General features: G+C 46.0%; 1 protein-coding gene across 1 annotated transcript; it reads right to left on the reverse strand.

The window, feature by feature from the left end:
- Nucleotides 1-6,177: 6,177 nt before the first annotated feature.
- On the reverse strand, nt 6,178-24,951 carry SLC31A2 (solute carrier family 31 member 2). Its single transcript, XM_056860799.1, has 4 exons — nt 24,885-24,951; nt 15,865-15,931; nt 8,386-8,575; nt 6,178-6,346 (listed from the first exon to the last, which is right to left on the reverse strand). The coding sequence occupies exons 1-4, from the start codon at nt 24,891-24,893 to the stop codon at nt 6,178-6,180; spliced, it is 435 nt and encodes a 144-aa protein (XP_056716777.1). The 5' UTR covers nt 24,894-24,951.
- Nucleotides 24,952-25,575: the final 624 nt, after the last annotated feature.

The raw sequence follows: 25,575 nt of genomic DNA on the forward strand, positions 1-25,575 counted from the left end.
GATGGAGTCCCCAAAATGACCTTGCTTGCTGCAAGGTGCTTCAGCTGCCTTGCGGGACCAGGCCGTTGCTGACCCTTCTGGGCCTTCGTAGCCCTGCGTAGATTGCTTTCCCGCTCCCCTTCTTTGCACAGTTGGATTCTTCAAGTCCCCCCTGCTACTGATGTTTGATTCTGGACTTCGAGAACGCCTGCAGCAGCAAAGCAGAGCGTGGCTGTCAGATCTCTTGTCTGTCCAGCGAACGTTTACTGTTTGCATCAATCTGACTTGGTCCCCTAACTCCCTATGTAACTCCATCTTGGTCGCTCTCCTATTGATAATGGAAGCTGATTTATGCAAGCAATTCTCGGGTCTCCCCCACCCCAACACACCCCGTTGGAACTATTACAGGGATGGGGGAACTTAGTATCCTGTCTCCCCACCCCTCCCCGAGTTAGCACGGTTGCTGCCATTTCATACCCCAGCTGTCCCTGGACCACAGCATCCAGGTTGGGCAAGTAAAATTAAACTTTGAAAGGAGAGGCTTAAGATTTAAATGAAGGCCAGGAACAGGATGTGATGTTGGAAGGTGAGGTGAGCAGGAGCAGGTGAGGTTGCAGAATGTGAGGTGAGCAGGGGAAGATGAGGTTGCAGAAAAAATCTTATTTTTACTTTTTTTTTTTTTTTTTTTTTTTACGGACGAGCATCTTGGGTATTAGGCTTGCAGATGAAGCGAGGGTGCTCCGTAAATCCTCATTTATTTACGAGCCACAAAATGATACGAGCTGGTTACTTCAGGGAGGACGCTTGGGTGTTGGTTTTCCTAGCTCTGTTAATGCACATTTGTCTTGGCTGGAAACTGCAGGGTGTCTGCAACTTTTTAAAGGATGGGTGTATTCAAACCTTTCTATTAATGCACTCGTGTTTGCGGGGGGAAAGGGTCACTCCCAAAGCATCCCACTAAGAGGATATACCAAGGGGTGTGTATGCAATTGTTGAGTATGAAACTCTAGCCTGATGGCATTGTAAAGTTGTATTTTGCCTTTGTGCACTTGTGGTGCTCCCAACGCTGGCTTGTTTTGGGAGAAAAGAGCCTCTCCCTGCACCGGAAATGTCCTGGAGGATGCTGCAGATTTACTGCTTAACACTTCAGTAGTATTTGATGAGGCAGAGTAAGTTCAGAGATATTTGGTGATGTCCTTGGATAGAAGCCTCATTCTCATAAAATGTTCCCTGATTTGAGATGGTATCACCCCCTTCTCTTCTTCTGTGCATCACTAGCAGATGAAAATGCAATTTTCGGCAGGGTGACTAAGGAGAGATCCTGCTTTCCCCCTGCCGTTTCTGCAAAATGGCTTGCCACTTGGTAGAAAGATGACAAGTTGAATAGCACTAAGGTTGCAAATCAATTTAGCTCACATTTTACCTCTTGGGGAGGCAGGGGGTGTCTGGATAACCACCAGCCTCTGATTTGACGTTGTCCCCTGCCCCAATTAAGTTTTTAGGACTTGCTTTGACATCACGCTGTGCATATATTGCGTTCATCTCTCAAGTTTTGAGGCAAGCAAAACAAAACCTCAGAGGTTTTAGTAAGTAGGATGGTGACAGGCGATGATGAATCAGAGTCAGGGGGACCTCATCTCAAGAGTTGTTTCAAACATCACCACCTGTATAGGATCCAAATATAGGGCAAAACTCCCAGGAATATTCCAGAGAAGTAACACGTGTTTGCCCCCAAGGTGATAATGGCTGACTCAACTGTAAGGGGACACAGGTGAGAACATTTGTACATGCTGCTTCTCTCTGCAGGTGTCTTTGGAAGGGGGGAAGGAGTCATACTTGAAGCGGCCCCGTCAGGATCTGCATCTTTGGAGGCTGAGTGGGGGAGTCGGGCTTGCGACGTTTGTACAGCTGAGATCTGAGCAGGGCAAGCTGGCCTGTTGGCCATTCTGCTTGGCATAAGGGGAAAGCGCAGGACAGATACCCATGTGCGGCACTTTCCAAAACAGCTGTGTGTGGACAGCTGCAGAAAGACCTGCGTTGCAGCCCAATGCCCCCCCCCCCCCTCAAAACCTCAAGGAGGGATACCTGCCTTCTGCAGTGTTCAGGGTAAAGACCTGAAAATGATCCATAGAAACCAGATCCGAAGGCTCAGTAAAAGTATATCAGCGTGGCAGTGTTGTAGAACCGACGGTGACATGGGAAACGGGCCGTGACCCTAACCTCCTTCTTCCCCCCCCCTTTAAACCGTGGCAGAATTCCAATTCCCGGTTAACCTTTTCAATATTTTGTAACTTCTGTGTTGGAAATGCTCTGGGCGGAGGGGAAAAGAACTGCCCAGGAGGGCTCCGACCGCCGTAAAAAGTGCCTTAACGTCGAGAACCAAAGCCTCTTTTTTTTCTGTTCCAAGATAGTTTATTGCAAATGTTATACCAAATGTTTAAAAAAACAAAGTGCTTATATATTAATAATAAAACCCAGCTTTATTTAAGGTCAGCAAGGTCCGTCGTCTTCTTTTTTGACAGCGTTGTGCTCTGATGATAATAACTGTAGTTTGTTTTTTTAAATCATTCAGAGGGGTGGTGGTGGTTAAGAATCATGGTTGAGATGCACAGTCTCTCCTCTAACACATCGGCAAGTGACCTTGCCATTGCCTCCTAACGCTGCTGCTAGTCAATTGCCAGGATCAAAATGTTTCCCTTTTGCAGCCAAATAATACTCTTCATCCAAGCAGAACAGGATATAGTGTAAATGGAGCCCGTTCCCCCACCCCCACACACACACACTTCAAACCTAGAAGTCTGTTCCAGTTGTATTTTACCAAGTTTTCATCCTAATCTCATACGTACACAAGACACGCCGATAATTTGAGGCCCCGTTTTGTTCTGCCGCCTTAACTGTATATAATCGGGCACAATCTTGCAGGCTTGGCAGTGTTTCCAATAGGGAGGAAAAATCTGATCGGAAAACTTCTGGATGTGCAGAAGAAGGTGCCGTCAAGTTGCTAGTGACTCATGCAAGAATATTTCAGGCAAGAGAGAGGCAGAGGTAGTCTGAGAGCCAGCGTGGTGTAGTGGTTAAGAGCAGTGGACTCTAATCTGGAGAACTGGGTTGGTTTCCCCACTCCTCCACATGAAGCCAGCTGGGTGACTTTGGGCTAGTCACAGTTCTTAGGGCTCTCTCAGCCTCACCTACCTCACAAGGTGTCTGTTGTGGGGAAGGGAAGGTGATTGTAAGCCGGTTCGATTCTTCCTTAAGTGGTAGAGAAAATCGGGGTATAAAAACCAACTCTTCTTCTTTGCCATTGTCTTCCGCTGCATAGCAACCCAGTCTTCCTTGGATATGCAACTGATGGATGGACAGCAGTTCTACTAATTTTAGGATTTGCAATCAGGTCTTGTGATGATCGGTCTGAAAGAAAGGCTTGCTCTGCAACCTGACTGTTGACGCTGACTAAGGGGTTAGAAATGCCAGGGCCTGTTCTAGCATTGAAATCCCCACATAAGACAAGATGGGAATTAGGAAGTTTCAGAGCTAACTTGTCAAGGGTGGTGGACAGAAGGTCCCAGAAGTTCTCAGGGCCCTGAAGTTTCAGTCTTCCTTAGAAGTCTCCTATCCAAGTGCTAATGGTGGCCAACCCTGCTTAGCTTCTAAGCTCTGACAAGCTTGGGCAAAGCTGGTCTATTTGGGCAGAGGCCCAAAACATGCTTCTGATTCTTTATAAAACCTCTTTCTCAAAGATCCTGGTTGTCGCCCTTTTGAAAGTGCGCTCATTTTTAGACCCATCTCCATCTTCTCTGCATTGTCCAAACCTGCCATTACCATTCCACCCCAATCTCTGGTGTGGCAATGCTAGCATTGCCAACCTCCAGGTGGGGACTGGAGTTCTGCTGGAATTACAACCTGCCCTCCAGTCTACAGGGATCAGCTTCCCTGAAAGAAATGGCAGCTTCAGATGGGGGACTCTATGGCATCACGTTCTTGCTGAACAGCCTCTCCAAACTCTGCCCTCCAGTTCCACCTCTAGATTTCCAGGCATTTCCCAGCTTGGAGTTGCCAACACTAGGTGATAGCCATTTGGAGATGAGATTCTGATGCCCAATCCATTTTAGAGTTTGCATCTGGGGTGCGGGTGTTCCTCATCTCTCCTGTCCAGTTACTCATTTTAAAACTGGCCTCTACTTCCTTCATCCTCTGGGCATGTCAGAGGTTGAAACTGGCCCACCTCTTTAAGAAATCGGTTCCCACTGACTGTGAACATGAAGAAGTTTATTGATGGAAGAGGTGATCTGGGAAGAGCACACAACGGTAGAGGGCTGCTTTGTGAGTATGGAATTGTCCTGGTAGCTAGACCTTCCCCTTGGTTTAGGCCCACAAGTACAGACCAGGGCAGACACACAGCAAATGGCTTTGGCTAACACCAGCAAAAAATGGGTAAACTTCTACAGAATCAGACCCTTGGTCCATCAAAGTCAGTATTGTCTACTCAGACCAGCAGCTGCTCCCCAGGGTCTCAGGAAGAGGTCTTTCACATCACCTACTTGCCTAGTCCCTTGAACTGGGAAAATCCTAATCCATCTCCATGCGTCTTGTCTGATTTTTGCCCTCCTCGAAATGGAACCATGGTACAAACTATGGGGAAATTCTAGTTCAACTCCCCCCCCCCCCATTAAACTCTACGCCAAAGTCACTGATTGTGTGAGGGCTCAATCAACTTTGTGACTCCAATTATAGCTACAATGGCCTTAGAAAATCTTTAGAAGGTGATATTCAGAGAGAGAGAGTGTGTGTGTAAAGTGCTGTCACGTCACAGCCGACTTATGGCAACCCCTTACGGGGTTTTCAAGGCAAGAGACTAACAGAGGCAGTTTGTCATTGCTTTCCTCTATGCAGCAACCCTGTTATTCCTTGGTGGTCTCCCATCCAAATACTTACCAAGGCTGACCCTGCTTAGCCTCTGAAATCTGATGAGATCGGGCTAGCCTGGGCCATCTAAGTCAGGAAAGAGCACTTCCCGTATTGTGTTCTCCAGGCAAGCTGAAACAATCCACCCCAGAAACAAGAATATACAACTTCCTTCCTACTAAAGAATTAAGAGTGCAGGCAAAGGGCCACACTCAAGGGCTCCTGGCCCTTTATAATATTTCCTGTCCAACATGTAATGTGTCAACACCGCCCCTGCGCTCCCTAAAGCACCAGTTAGAAAACTCAGAGCACAGTTTAGGAATTGTTGCATAAGGTTGGAAGTTCCCCCATTAGCACCTGGTCCTTATTGGGGGAGGGGCCATGGCTCAGTGGTAGAGCATCTGCTTGGCATGCGGAGGGACCCAGGTTCAATCCCCGGCCTCTTCAGTAATAGGAACCAGGCAAGTAGGTGATGTGAAAGACCTCCGCCTGAGACCCTGGAGAGCTGCTGCCAGTCTGAGTAGACAATACTGACTTTGATGGACCAAGGGTATATCCAGTATAAGGCAGCTTCATGTGTTCAACCAGAGGCCTGCAGTTAGCTGGGAGCCTGGTTCCCCACCTTTCCCCTCATTCTCTCCTGCATACCTTAGTTTTGGGTCAACCTTTCCCATATATTTTACAGACTCTTGCCCAACTGAGTCCGACGATTCTGGCACAAATCAAGGCAGTGGGGTTCTTTGCCACTCTATCCCTACCAAACTAAGTTTGGGGGCATGCGCCGTTCTTCCCAATGCAAACGGGCGAGGCAAAAGAACACAGATCAATAGATGGCCATATGCTTTGCAAGCAGGCCAGACCCAGGATTCAAATCCTGTCAGTTCTTGGTAAAAAATAACCAGAAGGGAGAAGGGTGTAAAATTACCCCATGCTTTGAAGAAGCTGCTAGGTGGAGTCGACAATACTGGGCTTTTGACTCGATAGAGGGCCACTCTCTAGCCATAAAATGTCACAGACGTGGCCATAGACTCCTTCAGTCTTTTATATATATACATATATATATATTTAAGTCACTCTGTAAAAGTGGGGATTAAAATAGCATTTTAAAAGGCCAGAAGTTGTAGGCACTCTGAAGATGGAAGTTGGAACAAAGACCAGCTGGGTGGGAGAAATAACACCCTACGTTGGGGAGACTTGCCCTTTCCCCCAACAGACACCAACTTAGCCTCGTCGATCAGTTTCTGAAGCGGAATCTGGGCCGTTTGAACCTTCTGGATGGAGTCGCGCCAACCAAAGCTATCTGGTGTTGAGGAGCGGGTAGGCAAAGTAGTATCCGATGGCTGAACCCGCAATCACACCCAAGAAGATCCACGTGTTGTAAGACATCACAGCCAGCATCACCAGGTAACCGAGGACCACTTGGACTACGTGGAGCAGGGTCTGGGTACTGTGCCACATGAATATCCTTTCAAAAGAAGAGGGGGGGGGAAGAGGACCAAGAATCAGAATTTGCCTCCGTTTTTGATCACGCCTGCTTGTGCTGATCCTTCTGCTTTAATCTACAGCAGATGTCTTGGCAGTAGAACTGGTGAATGATGAACCGGATCGAAAGAGAGAGACAGTGTGGAGCAGTAGTTAGAGGGCCGGACTCGGGCAGGGGTCCCCTACCTTTTTTGAGCCTGCTGGCATGGCCTGGTGGGAGCCGCGGCAAAATGGCCACCCCAAAATGGCTGCCACAGGAGGCGGAGCCAGCCACAAAATTAATGCCACATCTTAACTTCAGTCGCACAGTGCAGATCCTTGTGTTGTGGTGGCAGCTGCTGCCAAAGCGACATTTTTTAAAAAAAATCTGCACAGCCAATCAAAGCTCCAATAGGCCTGGGCTTCTTAAAACTTTTTGCATTTGCGACCCCTTTTCGACCAAGAAATTTTTATGCGACCCCGGGTATATAGGTATATAAAATCGATATACAAATCAAACATTTACTGATAAAAGGTTCAGAAACCTTTTACTGTTGCCAAATTTTTCGCGACCCCCACATTCAGTTACGCGACCCCATATAGGGTCGTGAGCCACAGTTTAAGAAGCTTTGCAATAGGCAATCAGAAGCCTTACTGGGCAAAAGCTCTATCTGGCCCTGCCCACTTCCTAAAAACACTTGGCACCAGAAAAGGTACCAGTGGGTGTCATGTCACCCATGGGCACCATATTAGGGACCCCTGGACTGGAGTCTGGGAGACCCAAGTCAGAATCCCCACACTACCATGGGAGCTTGCTGGGTGGCCCTGGGCCAGTCACTGAGCCTAACCTACCTCGCATGGTTGTTAGGATAAAAAGAAGAAGGGGAGGAGAATGTTATAAACCCATTCGGGTTCCCACTGAGGAGAAAAGCAAAGTCTAAATATCCTAGGAGCGAAGCTGACGTTTCATCTGTGATGGCCAGTTCACACATGGGGTTGGCTGACAAGTTTCCTGTCAAATACATAAGAAGAGTTGGTTTTTATAAGCCTACTTTCTCAACCACTTAAGGGAGAATCAAACCAACTTACAATCGCCTTTCCTTACCCTCCCCACAACAGACATCCTGTGAGGTAGGTGGGGCTGAGAGAGCTCTAAGAGAGCTGTGACCAGCCCAAGGTCACCCAGCTGGCCTTATGTGTAGGAAACCAACTCGGTTCACAAAATTAGCGTCCGCCACTCATGTGGAGGAGTGGGGAATCAAACCCAGCTCTCCAGATTAGAGTCCACTGCTCTTAACCACCGCTCTTAACCACTACACCACACTGGCTCTCAGTTTTTGGACTGCAGTCAAGTATTGTATGAACCCCTTGTGTGGTTGCCAGCTTTCTTTCTTTCTTTCTTTCTTTCTTTCTTTCTTTCTTTCTTTCTTTCTTTCTTTCTTTCTTTCTTTCTTTCTTTCTTTCTTTCTTTCTCTCTCTCTCTCTTTCTCTCTTTCTCTCTTTCTCTTTCTGTCTTTCTGTCTCTTTCTTATTTCATGTATTTTATTAGCAAACTTACAGGAACAGCACAGCAGACAACATTAAAAACGTGTACTTGCACGTAGCACAACTTAGTTAGAAAAGCATACGGAATGGGTGGAATCTACTGTATGATAAAAAAAAAAGTTAGACACCATATGGTTGCCATCGATAAGAAATTTACTTATTTTGTTTTAAAAAACCCAAAGGCTGGCATTGTCCAGAAAGGTTTGACTGGCATATTTTATAATTGGTATAAAGTTGAACTGCCGAAATTTGTTCACTGAAACGGTTGCTGAGAGCAATAACGCTTTAAATGTCCCCACGTTTATATTAAAAATCCACACTCACATGAAAATGAAATCCTTTTTTGATTTCAGTATGGCGTCCTCCATTAGTCAGGGTAAGATTCTTGAGCCTGCAATAACCGGGGGGGGGGGGCAACAGGCGACCCCCTCCGGCGGGAGAGCTCATCAGATGCTGCAGAGGCAAACTATCTCTTCAGTCCCACCCATTTGTTCTTACTTTTTGGGGGTGCTGGCTAGCTGTTCCATGCCTATGTTCATGGATGTCCTCTCGGGCTCTTCTAAGGTCTCCTGGCTGAGGCTGGGGGCCATGGTTGGCATCGTGCGCTGAAGCAGCTTGGCCCTGCCCACTTTGATGGCTTCGTACAACACCGCCAACAGCATGATCACCAGCACCGAAAGGACCATTCCTGGGAGGCAACAAGAGCAAGAGCTGCAGTCAACTCTGAGCGCTTCCAATGTATTCCCACTCTTCCAGGACCACTTGCAAACTGTTTTTTTTTTTTTTTAAGTTCTAGTCCCCTATTGTGGTTGAAAACAAACTTTTAAAAACGTGCCCATCAAAATCTGTGTTAGCTTTCTACTTCAAACTGCAGGCCTTGCGGCTACATTGTACCTAGCACAGGGGATCATGTGCTAGTTTTATGTGCCAGCGTGGTGTGGTGGTTAAGAGCGGCAGACTCTAATCTGGAGAACCGGGTTCCATTCCCCAACCTCCACATGAAGCCTGCTGGGTGACCTTGGGCCAGTCACGGTTCTCTCCTAACTCAGCCCCACCTACCTCACAAGGTGCCTGTTGTGGGGAGGGGAAGGGAAGGCGATTGTAAGCCGGGTTGATTTTCCTTAAGTGGTAGAGAAAGTCGGCATATAAAAACCTCCTCCTCCTCCTCTTCTTCATACAAACATGCAACTTGACAGAAGTGTTTCTTGCAAAATTGTAAGCAAGTTGTGGTTATGCTGATGTCTCAAACTGAGCATGTTGCATTGCCTTTGCCTGCTTGCAGAAAACGGGTCTCCAATGTTATGCCAGTGGGTGCCATGGCTTCCGCCAGCATCTTTTCTGGTGCCCACCAAGTATTTTTAGGAAGTGGGAGGGGCCAGGTAGGCCTTTTTGCCCAGCAAGGGTTCTGATTTTTGCTCAGCGAGGCTTCTGATATTGGACTTTGATTGGCTGTGCAGATTTTTAAAATGCTGCTTCGGCAGCAGCTGCCACCACAGCGCAAGGAACTACATTGTGTTATTGAAATTAAGCGGTGGCGATAATTTTGTGGGGCTGGCTCCGGCTCCTGCCAGCGTGGTGTAGTGGTTAAGAACGGTGGTTTGGAGCAGCGGAGTCTGATCTGGAGAACCGGGTTTGATTCCCCTCTCCTCCACGGGAGCGGCGGAGGCTAATCTGGTGGACTGGATTTGTTTCCCCACTCCTACACATGAAGCCAGCTGGGTGACCTTGGGGAAGTCATTCTCTCTCAGCCTCACCTACCTCACAGGGTGTCTGTTGTGGGGAGGGGAAGGGAAGGTGATTGTAAGCCGGTTTGATTCTCCCTTAAGTGGCAGAGAAAGTCGGCATATGAAAACCAACTCTTCTTCTTTCTGCAGCAGCCTGAGATTCTGGAAAAGTGGCTACCCATCCGACAGAGTAGGAAGTACGAAGCTATGTGGACCAGTTGTACTGATTTGGTCTAAGATGGTTTTATGTCTGTGGGTCTTGTATTGTGGGGGTAAAGCGTTTTGTCTCCCCTGTTACCCAGAAAGAATTCTTCGGCCATTTATGCTTGGTAATTAGCAGTGCGTTCCAGGCTGAAATGCCCGGCATTTTTTTTAGTTTTTCACAATGAACCGTCATTCAGGAAGTGACTGCGAAGCCGGCACATACCTGCTTCGCATTTCTTAAGAGCCCCTTTATCGCGACCTTTTGTATTTGCTCCGCCCCTGCACCAAAGCATTATTTACTGAAGGAACCGTGAAAAATCACAAATGCGGCTTAGCTATGCAAATGACCATTGCCAATGGCTATGCGAGCGAAGGAGCAGGCGAGTGTGTGTGTGGGGGGTGGAATTTCTCCTTTTGCATCGGGACCGTGAACAGGCATTTTAAAGGTAGCATTTAAAAAAAGAGCTTTGAGCAAGCATCAAAACTGACCCTGCATAAATGGACTTGGTTTTCATTTGCATAACTAATTCTATACCCCGAGAGCCTGGAGAAGATGGCTTTTGTAGGGACTGCAACAGGTCGAGATTGTGGCTGCCTGTGTGTGATTAACAAACACTACTTTGGCAAGAATCATTCCAAGGTCTTGTTTGCGTTGGAGCAAAATGAGCATTAAAGAGGGGAGGGGAGAGCCTGTTCCACGAGCGCTGATTCTGCTCTGTTTATTGTGAGAAAGGGCAGACTTCCTTTAGACAGCAAATGTCCAGGTCCGTGATTTTACTGCCTTTTTGAGTCACCGGGGCACCTGCATTTGTTGACTGAGTTCCTTGCAAGAGCATATTCCAGTCTGAAGCTGGCCTGCCCACAGCTTCTCTTGCAGAAACCGCCCAGCATATCCCAAAAGCGCACACAGCAAAGTAGACGACATGCTCATTTGCTGTGGCTCCCCTTGCCACTGACCTGAAACCCTCTTCCAAACTAGGGCTGCCAACCTCCAGGTAGTTACTACAAAGAAACAGCACTAATGGTCTAATGAACAAAAGTAAGGTGTTACCAGATCTGTATATACTAATCAAAATTATTTATCCAATTGATTTTAGTTACAGGGATCCAAGATCCAACAACAGGATACAAAATACACAGTTAACAAGAATTTCAATTGCGAAAAATTGCAGAATAAGTATACAATTGTATTTGTGCATGTAATCGTTCATTGCACCAAAGATGCCACTGGATTCCAAAAAAGATGGGTTTCCGGTATTTCTCTACTCATTTCGCTTATTCAGGCTTCATCAATCCAAGAACGATTTACTATGACATCCATTTAAATCAGTGAAATATACTATCAATTGTTGCATAAACACCTTGTCCTGCAGCCACCCAAGGATTTCTTGGATTGATGAAGCCTGAATAGGCGAAATGGGTAGAGAAATACCGGAAACCCATCTTTTTTGGAATCCAGTGGCATCTTTGGTGCAATGAACTACTACATGCACAAATACAATTGTTTAATTATTCTGCAATTTTTTGCAATTGAAATTCTTTGTATTTTGTACAATTGAAACTGTGTATTTTGTATCCTGTTGTTGGATCTTGGATCCATGTAACTAAAATCAATTGGATAAATAATTCTGATTAGTATATGCAGATCTTGTAACACATTATTTTTGTTCATTAGACCATAAGTGCTGTTTCTTTGTAGTAACTATTATTGCAGCATAAGGCATACTTTGAGTACTGAACTTCCAGATAGTAGCTGGAGATTTTTTGCTATTACAGCTGATCTCCAGCCGATGAGATCAGTTCACCTGGAGAAAATGGCCGGTTTGGCAATTGGACTCTATGGCATTGAAGTCCCTCCCCAAACCCTGCCCTCCTCAGGCTCTGCCCCAAAAACCTCCTGCCGGTGGCGAAGAGGGACCTGGCAACCCTCTTCCAAACTGATGCAATCTTCTGTTCCACTTCCCCCACCCCCATCAACATCACTTGGGAAGTCTGCCACTACCTGCCACCTCCTGCCTGTTTTATTCAACATCAGGGTTTGACTCCTATGGATCTGCCCTACAACCTTTTTCAGCCTGCGGGCACATTTAGAATTCTGAAACAGAAACAAAATGGCTGACACAAAATGGCTGTCACAGGAGGTGGAGCCAGCCACAAAATGACTGCCACAGCTTAATTTCAGTAGCGCAGTGCAGATCCTTGTGATGTGGTGGCAGCTGTTGCTATAGCAATGTTTTAAAAATCTGCACAGCAAATCAAATTTCCAATAGTAAATCAGAAGCCTTTCTGGGCAAAAGCCCTACCTGGCCCCACTCACTTCCTACGAACACTTGGCGGGTGCCATGGCGCCCACAGGCACCATGCTTAGGGTTGTCAACCTCCAGGTAGTAGCTGGAGATCTCCTGCTATTACAACTGATCTCCAGCCAAGAGAGACCAGTTCACCTGGAGAAAATGGCCACTTTGGCCATTGAACTTCATGGCATTGAAGTCCCTCCCCTCCCCAAACTCCACCCTCCTCAGGCTCCGCCCCAAAAACCTCCCACCGGTGGCGAAGAGGGACCTGGCAACTCTAACCATGTTAAAAAGGTAAAGGTCCCCTGTGCAAGCACCGGGTCATTCCTGACCCATGGGGTGACGTCACATCCCGACGTTTCCAAGGCAGACTTTGTTTGTGGGGTGGTTTACCAGTGCCTTCCCCAGCCGTCTTCCCTTTACCCCCAGCAAGCTGGGTACTCATTTCACCGACCTCGGAAGGATGGAAGGCTGAGTCAACCTTGAGCCGGCTACCTGAAACCAACTTCCGTCGGGATCGAACTCAGGTCGTGAGCAGAGCTTTTGACTGCAGTACTGCAGTTTAACACTCTGCGCCACGGGGCTCCTCTAACCAGGTTGGGGACTCCTATACTAACACATTTTTTTTCACCACTTCTCGGAAACATCCGCAGCTGCCTCTTGTGTCAGCAAAAGGCTCCTTAAGCCAGAGGAACGTGCCACTGTTAACAGAACGAATCTCTGGGATCCATGCCAGGGTGACCACAGAGGGAATGGTTCCAGCTGGCTTAAACCCGTAAGCTGAGCAGCCCTGGGACAAAGGCTTCAGTGTGTCGCTTTTGCTCGTCAATTCACCTTCCCTTTCAAGGTAAATTCCCAGCTCCTGCACTGGATTTTCTGCCACACTTTCCAGGCTGGACCTGTTGGCTTCCTCCTCTCTCGATTTAGCCCAACTGCCCCCTGCACCCAACATTCCCCTGCTTGCTGCTCCCTCATTGGCTTCCTCTGAAAATTGCACTTGAAGTCCCACCCTCTTGACATTCCTGGCCACTCCGGCACTTCACCTGAGTAGTTTCACAGAAATGGAAATTTGTTTGTCCCAAAGGCGTGCAATCTATATGATGCAGCTCCACACACACATGCCCAAATCACAGAAACATAGAGTTGGAAGGGACCACCAGGGATCTAGTCCAACCCCCTGCACAATGCAGGAAATTCCCAATTACCTCCCCCCCCCCACCAGTGACCCCTACTCCATGCCCAGAAGATGGCCAAGATGCCCTCACTCTCATGATTTTCCTAAGGTCATGAAATTAGCAGTGCTGACAGATGGCCATCTAGCCTCTGCTTAAAAGCCTCTAGGGAAGGAGGGCTTACCACCTCCCGAGGAAGCCTGTTCCGATGAGGAACCGCTCTGTTAGAAATTTCTTCCTAATGTCTACACCGCCTGTCTCGGCCTGATCTAGCCACGGTGATCCATGCAATAGTCACCTCCAGATTAGACTACTGTAACTCACTCTACGCAGGCCTACCCTTGAGGAACCGATCTAACTGTTAGAAATTTCTTCCTAATGTCTACACATTAGACATTATCTGGTAAAGGAGGTCCTAATGTCTACACAGAAATTCTTTTAATTTCAACCCGTTGGTTCTGATCTGACCTTCTGGGGTAACAGAAAACAACTCGGCACCCTACTCTCTACGACAGCCCTTCAAGTACTTGAAGATGGTTATCATATCACCTCTCAGTCTTCTCCTCTTCAGGCTAAACATACCCAGCTTTTTCAACCTTTCCTCATAGGACTTTTCATTTATTTATTTATTTTATTTATTAGATTTTTAACCCGCCCATTCCCAACCAGGCTCAGGGTGGCTTACATCTTGTCAAGAGTCATGCCAAGAGTCATGCTTATTTCTGTTCAAGTGTATCTATTGGTTTTGCTGTTCAAGTGTATCTAGTGGTTTTGTTTCTCTGAGATGTTCAAGCTGTCAGGAGTCATGCTGTCCAGGCAGGCTCTTGACATGAGTTAGGCCCATTTCTGTTCAAGTGTTATCTTTTGGTTTTGTTTCTCTGGACTGTTCAAGCTGTCCCCGCTCCTTTCCTCCCCACATGCTCTGACCTTGAGTCTCTAACAGGCAACTTCAGTATTATGGTTTGCTCACTCCCTACTTCCTACCAGGCACCGTTATCTCCTAATTCCCAGGCCGCTTGGCTTTGCACCTGGGATGACTCTGTGCTTAAAGTTATGCTTAGTAGTTTGGTTTGTCATTAGCAGCTTTGAACCTGTGGATTACTTATGCTGTATCTGTGGCTCCTGAATAAACGTTTACCTGATTTAGACCTGCCTGTCTGAGCGAGTGACTTTTTAGGATTGCCGAGGTTGGCTGGAGAACCTCACACATCTAGAGCACAGTTATCCATAGAATGCCAATTAAATACCCAAACACCATAACAATAAATAAATTATCATTAAAAACTTGTAGTATATCCTAACAATTATTTATCATCTTATGATATAACTAGGACTGGCACACCAATCAATTGGTTGGTCAAATACTGCATAAAAGTCCTTGTGTGGATGACCATTTCATTCTGGTTTCCACCGTTGGCAAGAGTTGCGTGCCCCTTGGCCTTGGCAGGCATCTGACCCAACCCAGGCAGCAAAGGGAAGTTCCTCACCAGCCCCACTCTGTATAATAGGAGGCCTTCCCACACAAGAAGACAAGATCTGTTGCCTACTTGGCGGAATAGTGGCAGGCTTCCCCTCTATGAGTTTATCCAATCTACATTTCAAGCCATCTGAAGTAGAATCATAGAGTTGGAAGGTACCACCAGGGTCATCTAGTCCAACACCCTGCACAATTCAAGAAATTCCCAACTACCTCCCCCCTCCACACCCCCAGTGACCCATACTCCATGCCCAGAAGATGGCCAATGTACCCTCCCTCTCATGTAGAAATCATTGCTATCACTTGGGGGCAGTGTACGGTTGCCAGCCTCCAGGTACTAGCTGGAGATCTCCTGCTATTACAACTGATCTCCAGCCGATAGGGATTAGTTCACCTGGAGAAAATGGCCATTTTAGGGAAGAACTTCAATGCCATCAAGTCCAATTGCCAAAAATGGCCATTTTCTCCAGGTGGCAAAGAGGGATCTGGCAACCCTAGGGCAGTGAGTTCCACACATTCGTTCTGTTTTGTGCAGAGAGAAAGAAGAAGAGATAGTTTTTATATGCCGATTTTCTCTATCTGTTAAGGAGAATCAAACTGGCTTACAATCTCCTTCCCTTCCTCTCCCCACAACAGGCACCTTGTGAGGTAGGTGGGGTTGAAAGAGTTTGGACAGAACTGTGACTAGCCCAAGGTCACCCAGCTGGCTTCATGTGTAGGAGTGGGGGAACCAACTTGGTTTACCAGATTAGCATCTGCTGCTCATGTGGAGTGGGGAATCGAACCCAGTTCTCCAGATTAGAGACCACCACTCTTAACCACTACACCACGCTGGCTCCCAACACACCCTTAGGTGTAAGTAAAGTTCATGTTGGGTCTTGTTCGTTCTTTTCCTACTTTTTGATCTTTTGTCCTTGGCAGGCAAAAGCCTTGCGAAGTTCAAGTAGTCAAGGAAGTGGTTACTTAAGGGAACCAAACAGAGAGGCCTTTCATCGTTTCAGAAATCTGAAGGAAGTTTCTGGTTACACCTAATCTTTGCTGTACTCATGATGTATCTGGTTGGGCCCATCAGCTTGCACAATTTCAGATATGATTGTTTTCCTTACCTGCAGGGCTCTGGACATTCCAAAAGTCAAACAGAAGAACCACTTTGTCAGAGAAGAAGAAATACATCTGCGGAGAGAGAGACAAGGTAGAGCCAAAATAAGAGTCTAATCTGACCCAGGCTTCTTTGGCTACCTACTTATTCATTCTCTTTGTTCTGTAATAGGATGTCGATTTAAAACAACAACGTATTGGGGGACCGTATCTTCGGCTGCTGCATTCAAGCCAACTTTAATATTTTAATTGCAGCTAATTTTCATATGAGGAGCCTCGTGGGGCAGAGTGGTAAGCTGCAGTACTGCAGTCAAAAGCTCTGCTCACGACTTGAGTTTGATCCTGACGGAAGTCGGTTTCAGGTAGCCGGCTCAAGGTTGACTCAGCCTTCCATCCTTCCGAGGTTGGTAAAATGAGTACCCTGCTTGCTGGGGGTAAAGTATAGATGACATGGCGAACCACCCCATAATGGCAAACCACCCCATAAACAAAGTCTGCCTAGTAAACATTGTGATGTGACGTCACCCCATGAGTCAGTAATGCTTGACCTTGACCTTTTTAATTGTCATATTCCTTTCACAGAATATGCCTAAGGTCAAGCTAGAGTCACTAGGTATAATGATAACCTCAAATATGGAAAACACTTTCAAATGCATTTGATTTTCTATTAAATGTTTATAAAAACTTATATGTAATGGTAGCAAAGAGCAAGAGTCCCTCAGCATCTTGAAGACAACATTTCTGGCAGGGCATGCGCTTTCATGAGTCACACCTCACTTCACTTCGTTAAATGTAATGAATTTTGATTTTAAAAACAAAGTTAATCTTAAACATTTTCTAAAGTTTGAGAATTTCCTTCACACTTTTTTCAAATCCCCGCGTTTTCCAAACAGCTATTTGTATTTATACCGTGGACTGCCAAAAAAAAAAAAAAAAAAAAAATCAGTGGGTTATAGATCAAATCAAGCCTGAACTGACCCTAGAAGCGAAAATGACTAAACTGAGGCTATCATATTTTGGTCACATCATGAGATGACAAGAGTCACTAAAAAAGACAGTCATGCTACGAAAAGTTGAGGGCAGCAGGAAAAGAGGAAGACTCAACAAGTGATGGGTGGACTCAATAAAGGAAGCCGCAGCCCTCAATTTGCAAGATCTGAACAAGGCTGTCAAAGATAGGATGTTTTGGAGGACTTTCATTCATAGGGTCATGAGTCGGAAGCGACTTGATGGCACCTAACACACACACACACAAACTTGTATTTATTCACTCCATTTATGGCCTCACCTTTCTTCCCAGGGGCTTAAAATTGTTCTCTCCTCCATTTTATCCTCACAACAGGCCTATAAGACAGGTTAGGCTGAGTATGTGACTGGCCCAGGCTCACCCAGTGAGTTTCCATAGCAGAATAGAGATTCAAACCCAGGGCCTCCCAGATCCTCCTCTAGCACTCTATCAACTACACCACACTGGCTCTAGCACTGAAGACTAGCTAATTGCTGCTCCCTTTAATGAAAGCTATCATGCTCTGACCTGGATAGCCCTAGGCTAACCTGATCTCTTCAGATCTCAGAAGCTAAGCAGGGCCGACCCTGGTGAGTATTTGGATGAGCAACCTCCAAGGAATCCCAGGGTCTTGATGCGGAGGCAGGCAATGGCGAACCACCTCTGAGCAGCTTGCCTTGAAAAACCTACGGGGTCCATAAGTCCGCTGTCACTTGACGGTACACACACACACACACACACACACACACACATTATTCCAGTAAGAATAGAATGGAATTTTTGTTGCCATCTTCTGGGCACGGAGTAGGGGTCACTGGGATGTGTGTGGTGGGAGGTAGTTGTGAATTTCCTGTATTGTGCAGGGGGTTCGACTTGATGACCCTGGTGGTCCCTTCCAACTCTATGACTCTAAGATCCTACAGGCTAAATTAAAGTCCTTTAAGGGATTGCGCTACACTTATTCCTGCTCTGGCTATATCCTAATTTGAATTGTCTGTATGGTACGATACTTACGGAAATGCATCGGATCATAGTATTTTTCAGTGACAGAAGGTTCCAAAGACCGATTTATCTGGCTAAAACAAAACATTCTGAACTACAAGGATTTTCCCCCAAAGGGACATTGATAGCACTGTCTGGAAAGAAAACTCTGTAAACTCCACAGACATGCCAATGCTAACATAGTTAATCTGCAGATAAACCTCTAGTACTAACTGTGGTCTGATAAGAGGAGTCTAGTGTCTGCTGCTTGTTATATCACAGGAGCAGTTAGTTCCTCTTTTGCTGCGGGAATATATCTCAGGTTAGCACAGAGTACCAAGCAGAGATGTAACATTTCTGAAGGCGTTGGTGTGGGTGGGGGTAAGGGAGTTTCCTGAAAAAAAGGGAAATTTGAAATACATGCAATATTTACTTTCCTATCAAACTGAAACCTTTCCAATGATTTAGCAGCATGAAACACATAACTTAGCATATAAGATTGTACAATTGGGCATATTTATGGGATTTTAAAAAAATCTTCATTTACTATAAGAAAAATTGCAAGGACACCCAATACCTGCGGAAAAGTTGCAAACTGCTACACCCTGTGATTGCCAAAATTATTTGCATTAAAAAGAAAAACCTTGGAAATATTGTATATGTCTTCAATATAATTTTTCCCCAGTGCTCCCCCAATTTCCCCACTTTTTCCATTGGGAAAACTGATAAAACCCTTAAGAGTTTTTCATGCTATACATTTTGAATGTGAAAAACCTTGCCTTAAGAAGCATTTTACTCGTTTTAAAAGAGAAAATGTTTCATAGGAGTTTGGGAAAGACCTGTCTCTGTCTGAAAACCTGGAGAGATGTGGTTAGCCAGAGTGGGCAGTATACAGATCAGTGATCTGCCTCTGAACAAGATAGGTGGCCTTTTAATCGTTGCTGATGTCTATCTGACGTCTCGTTCCACCCAGTAATTGTTGCCTGCATGTGGCTTAGCTTTAGGCCTGACCAAAAGATCGTAACTGGGTTGGCATCTTTACAGGAATGCCACCAGGCCGTGGTTTCTTTGCACTGAATTTCACACTCCTGTAGAGTCATGGAAAAGAAGTTCCCCCGGGTGTTGAAAGTCTGACTCAAATCTCAGCTGTCAAAGACGGGAACCAAACTGTTGTGTGATTGGGGAACAAAAACTGAGGTTGAGAGGGAACCATTTCCAGAGATAAATAGACTAGACGATGCCTTTTGGCTTGACTTTTGATGAGAAAGTCCCGTGACTTAGGACCAATTCACACGTGCTGTTTTGGGTGTACACCTCAAAGGGAGAGCGGCATGCTTGCAAAATCATATTTCAAACAGGTAGCTACTCCTGTCTGAGCAGCAAGGACAAATGGAAGTTGCCATGGAATTGGTACTTAAAGTGGATTGTGCTTACTCAGTGGTGATGAAAAGGCACTCCGAACATGCTCAGGCAGACTTTAATATTACTTGCCATAGGAGAAGACCTGCTGGACAGGATAAACAGTGTCTTGTAATCTAGCAGCCTGTTTCCCGCATTGGGCAACCGGATGCTCGCGGAATGTCTGTCAATGGGGTGGAACGGTTACTGCCTCTCTCTGTTGCACCCCAGTAACTGCTATGCAGAGGTATACTGCCACTGGATATGGAAGCTCCCATGTAACTGTCACGGCTAATGAATGCGATAGGGTTGTCAACCTCCAGGTAGTAGCTGGAGATCTCCTGCTATTACAACTGATCTCCAGCTGATAGAGATCAGTTCACCTGGAGAAAAATGGCCGCTTTGGCAGTTGGACTCTATGGCATTGAAGTCCCTCCTCTCCCCAAACTCTGCCCTCCTCAGGCTCCACCCCAAAAAGCTCCCACCATGGCAAAGAGGGACCTGGCAACCCTAGACCGCAAATAGGTCTGTCCTCCTCCACGAATCTGACTAATTCTCTTTTAAAGCCATTTGAGCCAACGGCCCTTGTCAGCGACATCTATGGGTTATTTATGGGTTTTTTTGGTCTGTCCCCACCCGAGCCTCTGTAGCAAAGGGACATTGAGGCCAATCCTTGGCAATGAGCAATCGCTGCATTTATGAGCCTGAGTACCTGGGAATGACAATGGGAGTTGGCAAAGTGTGCCTGCAAGACAGGATTGGCCTGGGTGTGGTGCCAAATTAATGGGTGTTCAGCATGAACAACGAGGCTCTTATTAGGTAAGTGCAGGAAGCTGTGATTTGAGGTCAGCAGGATAATTGTGTAAACGCAGCAAGCAGATCAGATGAAGGGAGAAAAGAGAACTAATTTTTGTTTTGTCTTGTGTTTTTCCGTCATTCCGCGGGTGCCGGGCGAGATGGAACAATTGTGCCGCTCTCCTGTCTGGCTATTTGGCAAGAACCTGTATGCCAAATGCCAGGGCAATAATACCAAGAAAACAAGTCTCATGGTACCCCGGTTCGATTCTTATCAACCACAAACCTGCTTTCTGGTTAAGATCATCTTTGGAAGCTCTGTTTTGTGTGCCCCCATCCTCAGAAGAAAGGTTGCTGAGCCCCGGAGAATGGGCATTTGTAGGTCTGGTTCTACGACTTGGGCACTCCCTCCCCAATGCGCCTCGCTTGGTACCACATTTTACAGGAGAAGACCTTTTTCTTCTCCAAAGCTTTTGTGGCATTGCTCCCTATTTTGTAACCCTGCCCGAACACACACTTTAAGAACTCCTGATGATTGTTGGTTTTGCCAGGGTGTACTGGGATGGGCCAGGTTAGTACAATCTTGTCAGATCTCAGCTGCTAAGTAGGGTTGACCCTGGGTAGTACTTGGATGGGAGATCACCAGGGGATTCAGGATTGATACGAAGAGGCAGGCAAGGGTAGACCACCTCTGTTTGTCTTTTGCTTTGAAAGCCTGTGAGGGATCAGCAATGAGTCAGTTGTGATTTGTAGGGTTGCCAACCTCCAGGTAATAGCAGAAGATCTCCTGCTATTACAACTGATCTCCAGCTGATAGAGATCAGTTCGGCTGGAGAAAATGGCCGCTTTGGCAATTGGACTCTATGGCATTGAAGTCCCTCCCCAAACCCTGCTCTCTTCAGGCTCCGCCCCAAAAATCTACTGCCGGTTGCCAAGGGGGACCTGGCAACCCTACACTTTATACAGACATTTATTTATGTTTGCTTACAGAAGGTTCAAAATCTGATTTTGTGTATGTGTGTGTGTCTAGATGCTGCTTTCCTTGGATTGCTTTTATGCTGTTTGTTCCTTTTGTGCATTTTAAAAAAATTAATACTGTGTGCTGCCTCAGGTGTTTTACTAAACATAGTGGGAGGTATAAATATTTAAATAGGTGGCCTTTTACAAGTCCCTGTCTCTAAACCTCACCTCTTCATCTCCAATATGGATGGTAATACTGGCCTACCTTCCAGGGTTATTGTAAGAATCTATGTGCAGTCTTTTAAGAAATGTTTTGGCTGCTTCTCTCTCTAAAATATGTACTGTGACTTGTCAGAATTGATAAAACTAAACTGTAAAAATATAGTAACTTTGAATAATGGAAACAGCAATTAAAATAATTTACAAGGCAGCAGGATTCAACCATATATATATATGTCCAAAATATTGTCCTTTTGTAGAATCTTATAATGGCCTCACCCTTATTTCTTTGGTTTCATAACCCCCTTATATTCAAAAGGTTTCAGGGAGGGTAAATTCCTTGAATACAAATGCCTATTCAAATTAATAAAGATATCACTATTATTTAAATGTCATTTTAATGTAATCCAATTCCTAATGTAAGGCTGTTTTTATCAGCCAGCCATTTGGAAGCTGCATCTTGAGGTGCCTGAACATATTAAGCTGCCTTATACTAGCCCTGTTCATGTAACAGTGAACACATGAACAACCTGTATGTATGTGCATTCATCTGTTGGTAATAAACAGCCAATGTGCATTCACTTTACAAATGAAACTGGGGAAATTTGAGGTATGAATCATATGTTGAGCTGTATATGCATTTAATGTAATATACGAATTATCCAGTGTATGTGTAAAGAAAAAACAAGTGCACACTGTTGGTGGATTGTACATGTGCTCACTGCAATCTGTGAACATGGCTACTGAGTTAGGCCACTGGTCTATCAAGGTCAGTAATGTCTACTCTGACTGGCAGCAGCTCTCCAAGGTCCCCAGCAAGAGGTCTTCTTCATCATCGAATGTGTGTGTCGAGTCGCCGCTGCCATCAGGTTGCAGCTGACTTATGGTGTCCCTGTAGGGTTTTCAAGGCAAGTGCCAAAAAGAGGTTGTATGCCATTGCCTGCCTCTGCGTCACAACCTTGGACTTCCTTTGTGGTCTCCCATCCAAGTACTAACCAGGGTTGACCCTGCTTAGCTTCTAAGAGCTGGTGAAACCAGGCTAGCCTGGGCCATTCAGGTCAGGGCAAACATAATTTAATACTTGATCCTTTTAACAGGAGATGCTGGGAACTGAGCCTAGGACCTCCGGCATGGAAGACAGGTGCTCTCTACCGCTGAGCTGTGGTCCCTTCCCAGGTCGTTCTGTTTGGTTTTGTTTGTTCCCCGTGGGTCAAGTTTCTTGTAAGCCACCCTGGGGTCAGTGGGAAAGGTGGCATATAAATGTTTTAATTACAAGGATAAAACCGTGCTGACAAAAGAACCCTGCCACAATCTGTTTGCCCAAACAACTTTTGTTTCCGCAAATTCCGAGGGAGATAACCAGTCAAGAGAAAAAGCTGTGTGCATCTGGTGCTGTTGGGTTGTTGAAGCAAAGGTCTGACCACTTCCTGACCTGAAAAGCTTCCACCACCACCACCATGTTAGCTACTCTACATCGTGTAAAGGAAGAGTAAGTTTTACACATGAGATAAACAAAGCCTTCCAGACAGTTTTTGTTTCACTTCTACAGAACTTAGTGCATGGTTGGTTGCAAAGAAGTCACTAGATCCAACAACAGAAGTATGACCTGATTCAATCCTTGTATATCACTTTCAGATAACTGTTAATCATAGAGTCATAGAGTTGGAAGGGACCACCAGGGTCATCTAGTCCAACCCCCTGCCCAATGCAGGAAATTAACAACTACCTCCCCCCCACCATGCAGGATCCCACAATCAAAGCACTCCTGACAGATGGCCATCCAGACCTCCAAAGACGGGGACTCCCCCCCCCCCCACCGAGGCAGGGCATTCCACCATCGAACAGCCCTCACCGTCAGGAAGTTCTTCCTAATGTTTAGGTGGAATCGCTTTTCTCTTAGTTTAAATACATTACTCCGTGTCCTAGTCTCTGAAGCAACAGAGAACAAGCTAGTTCCCTCATCGACATGACATCCCTTCAAATATTTAAACATGGCTATCATGTCTCCCCTCAACCTTCTCTTCTCCAAACTAAACAAACCCAACTCCCTAAGTCTCTCCTCATAAGGCATGGATTCCAGACCTTTGACCATTCTGGTCGTTCTCCTCTGGACACGCTCCAGCTTGTCAACATCCTTGTTGTCAACAGGGGTGCATTATCAACAGGGGTGCATGCAAATCTCTTTCATTGAAACCAAGAGGATGTTAAAGCGTTTGAGTGGATTGTGACCAAGCTTTTATGCACCAAGATATGCTAGCAGTGTGATCTGATGCACACACACACCCTTTTTTTTTTGCTGTCAAGTCACAGCTGATTTATGGCGATCCTGTGGGGTTTTCAAGGCAAAAGACGTTCAGAGGTGGTTCCCTATTGCCCGCCTCTATATACCCTTCCATGGGACTAAATTTTACAATATCTGTGGGAGACTTCTTCCTGAATACGCAAGCACAGGGTCGCATGATTCGCTTTTTGGAAGCTAAACCCTGGGCATGACACCAGGGGGTAAACAAAGAAGAAGAGTTGGTTTTGTATATGCCGACTTTCTCTACCACTTAAGGGAGAATCAAACTGGCTTACAATCACCTTCCCTTCCCCTCACAACAGACACCCTGTGAGGTAGCTGGGGGTGAGAGAGCTCTAAGAGAGCTGTGACTAGCCCATGGTCACCCAGCTGGCTTCATGTGTAGGAGTGGGAAAACCAACCCGGTTCACCAGATTAGTGTCCGCCGCTCATGTGGAGGAGTGGGGATATCAAACCCGGTTCTCCAGATTAGAGTCCACCACTCTTAACCACTACACCCCCCTGGCTCCCACTTGGGGGCATTTTTTAAATTAATTAGTAGCACCTTTTTTAAGCCGTTGGTGTCATTTTGGTTTGCAAAGCGGCCCTGGAAAAGATCAGCGCCCACCGAGGTCAAGTTGTACCGGATCGATCAAATCAAACACTTTTTTTTCTACTGCCGTAAGATATCTTCAATCAAAAGCCTTTTGATTTCAAAGAGACTGGAGGGCTTGGATCCCAACTTAATTTCCCCGAAAGCCAAAATTAATGCATCTCTCCACTGCCGGATGGCTGAACTCTCAGCATAAACATTCACCAGAACTGCTCGCCAGCTGTCAGTGTCAAAACGGTATGCTCAAGACTTACCGTGCAGTCCTAACCACAGCGACGCCCTCCGAAATCCCCTGGATTCAGTGGGCTTAGGTGTAACTCTGTTGCCGATCTCTCTGTTCAACGTGTAGTTATCTCAAATGCCATTTATTCCTGGAAGGTTTTGCATTGGATTTGCCACTCTTTAGATGCACTTTTCCCCCATCCATATTCTCAAAACTCAACAATAAGCCGCCATGCAGTCTTGAGCATTCAGTTTTGCATTGGATTTGCCACTCTTTAGATGCACTTTTCCCCCCCATCCATATTCTCAAAACTCAACAATAAGCCGCCATGCGGTTTTGAGCATTCAGTTTTGCATTGGATTTGCCACTCTTTAGATGCACTTTCCACCACCACCCCCATCCATATTCTCAAATCTCAACAATAAGCCGCCATGCACAGTTTTGAGCATTCAGATGGGGGAAATGTGCATCTGTAGTGACAAATCCAATGCAAAACCTTCCATGAATAAATGGCCAAAGCGATCGAAACCCAGGCGCCTGAAAGATACTTACTGGCATCATCTTGACTTCTTTCCCCCTCCGAGGCGCGACAAACGCAGCCGCCCAGCCGCGCGCTCCAACTTTCTCCCCAGCGATCGGCTTCCTCCTATGGCCAAATGTATGTCTCAATGAAAGAAACAGTATCTTTTCCGAGGCACCACGTGGGAGGCTCGCGGGGAGGATGCTGGGGGTTGTAGTCGCCGCTTTGGGGACTCCAAAAGTCGAGATTTGGGGTCGGGGGTCCGTCGGAGCTCGGGCGCATCCCCGAGGCGAGCGACGCACAGAGCCCGCTGCGTGAAGATGCGCTGGCCGGAATGCAGCCTTCCAGGGGGCACTCGGGCGTCTACTCTGGAGTAGTACAAAAGAGCAAGAGTCCAGGAGCACCTTAAAGACTAACAAAAATATTTTCTGGCAGAAAAGTATTTTCCAGTAGCACCTTACAGACTAACAAAAATATTTTCTGGCAAAAAAATATTTTCCAGTAGCACCTTAAAGACTAACAAAAATATTTTCAGCAAGAAAAATATTTTCCAGTAGTCCCTTAAAGACTAACAAAAATATTTTCTGGCAAAAATAATATTTTCCAGTAGCACCTTAAAGACTAACAAAAATATTTTCAGCAAGAAAAATATTTTCCAGTAGCACCTTAAAGACTAACAAAAATATTTTCTGGCAAAAATATATTTTCCAGTAGCCCCTTAAA

This window comes from Euleptes europaea, chromosome 14 (assembly GCF_029931775.1).
Source record: "Euleptes europaea isolate rEulEur1 chromosome 14, rEulEur1.hap1, whole genome shotgun sequence".
Classification (NCBI taxonomy): domain Eukaryota; kingdom Metazoa; phylum Chordata; class Lepidosauria; order Squamata; family Sphaerodactylidae; genus Euleptes; species Euleptes europaea.

Coding starts and splice junctions, on each gene's coding strand:
- SLC31A2 (XM_056860799.1), bottom strand. Junction 8,576..15,864: donor GAATGTCCAGAGCCCTGCAG/GTAAGGAAAACA, acceptor GTTGCCTCCCAG/GAATGGTCCTTTCGGTGCTG. Junction 6,347..8,385: donor CTAGCCAGCACCCCCAAAAA/GTAAGAACAAAT, acceptor TTCTTTTGAAAG/GATATTCATGTGGCACAGTA.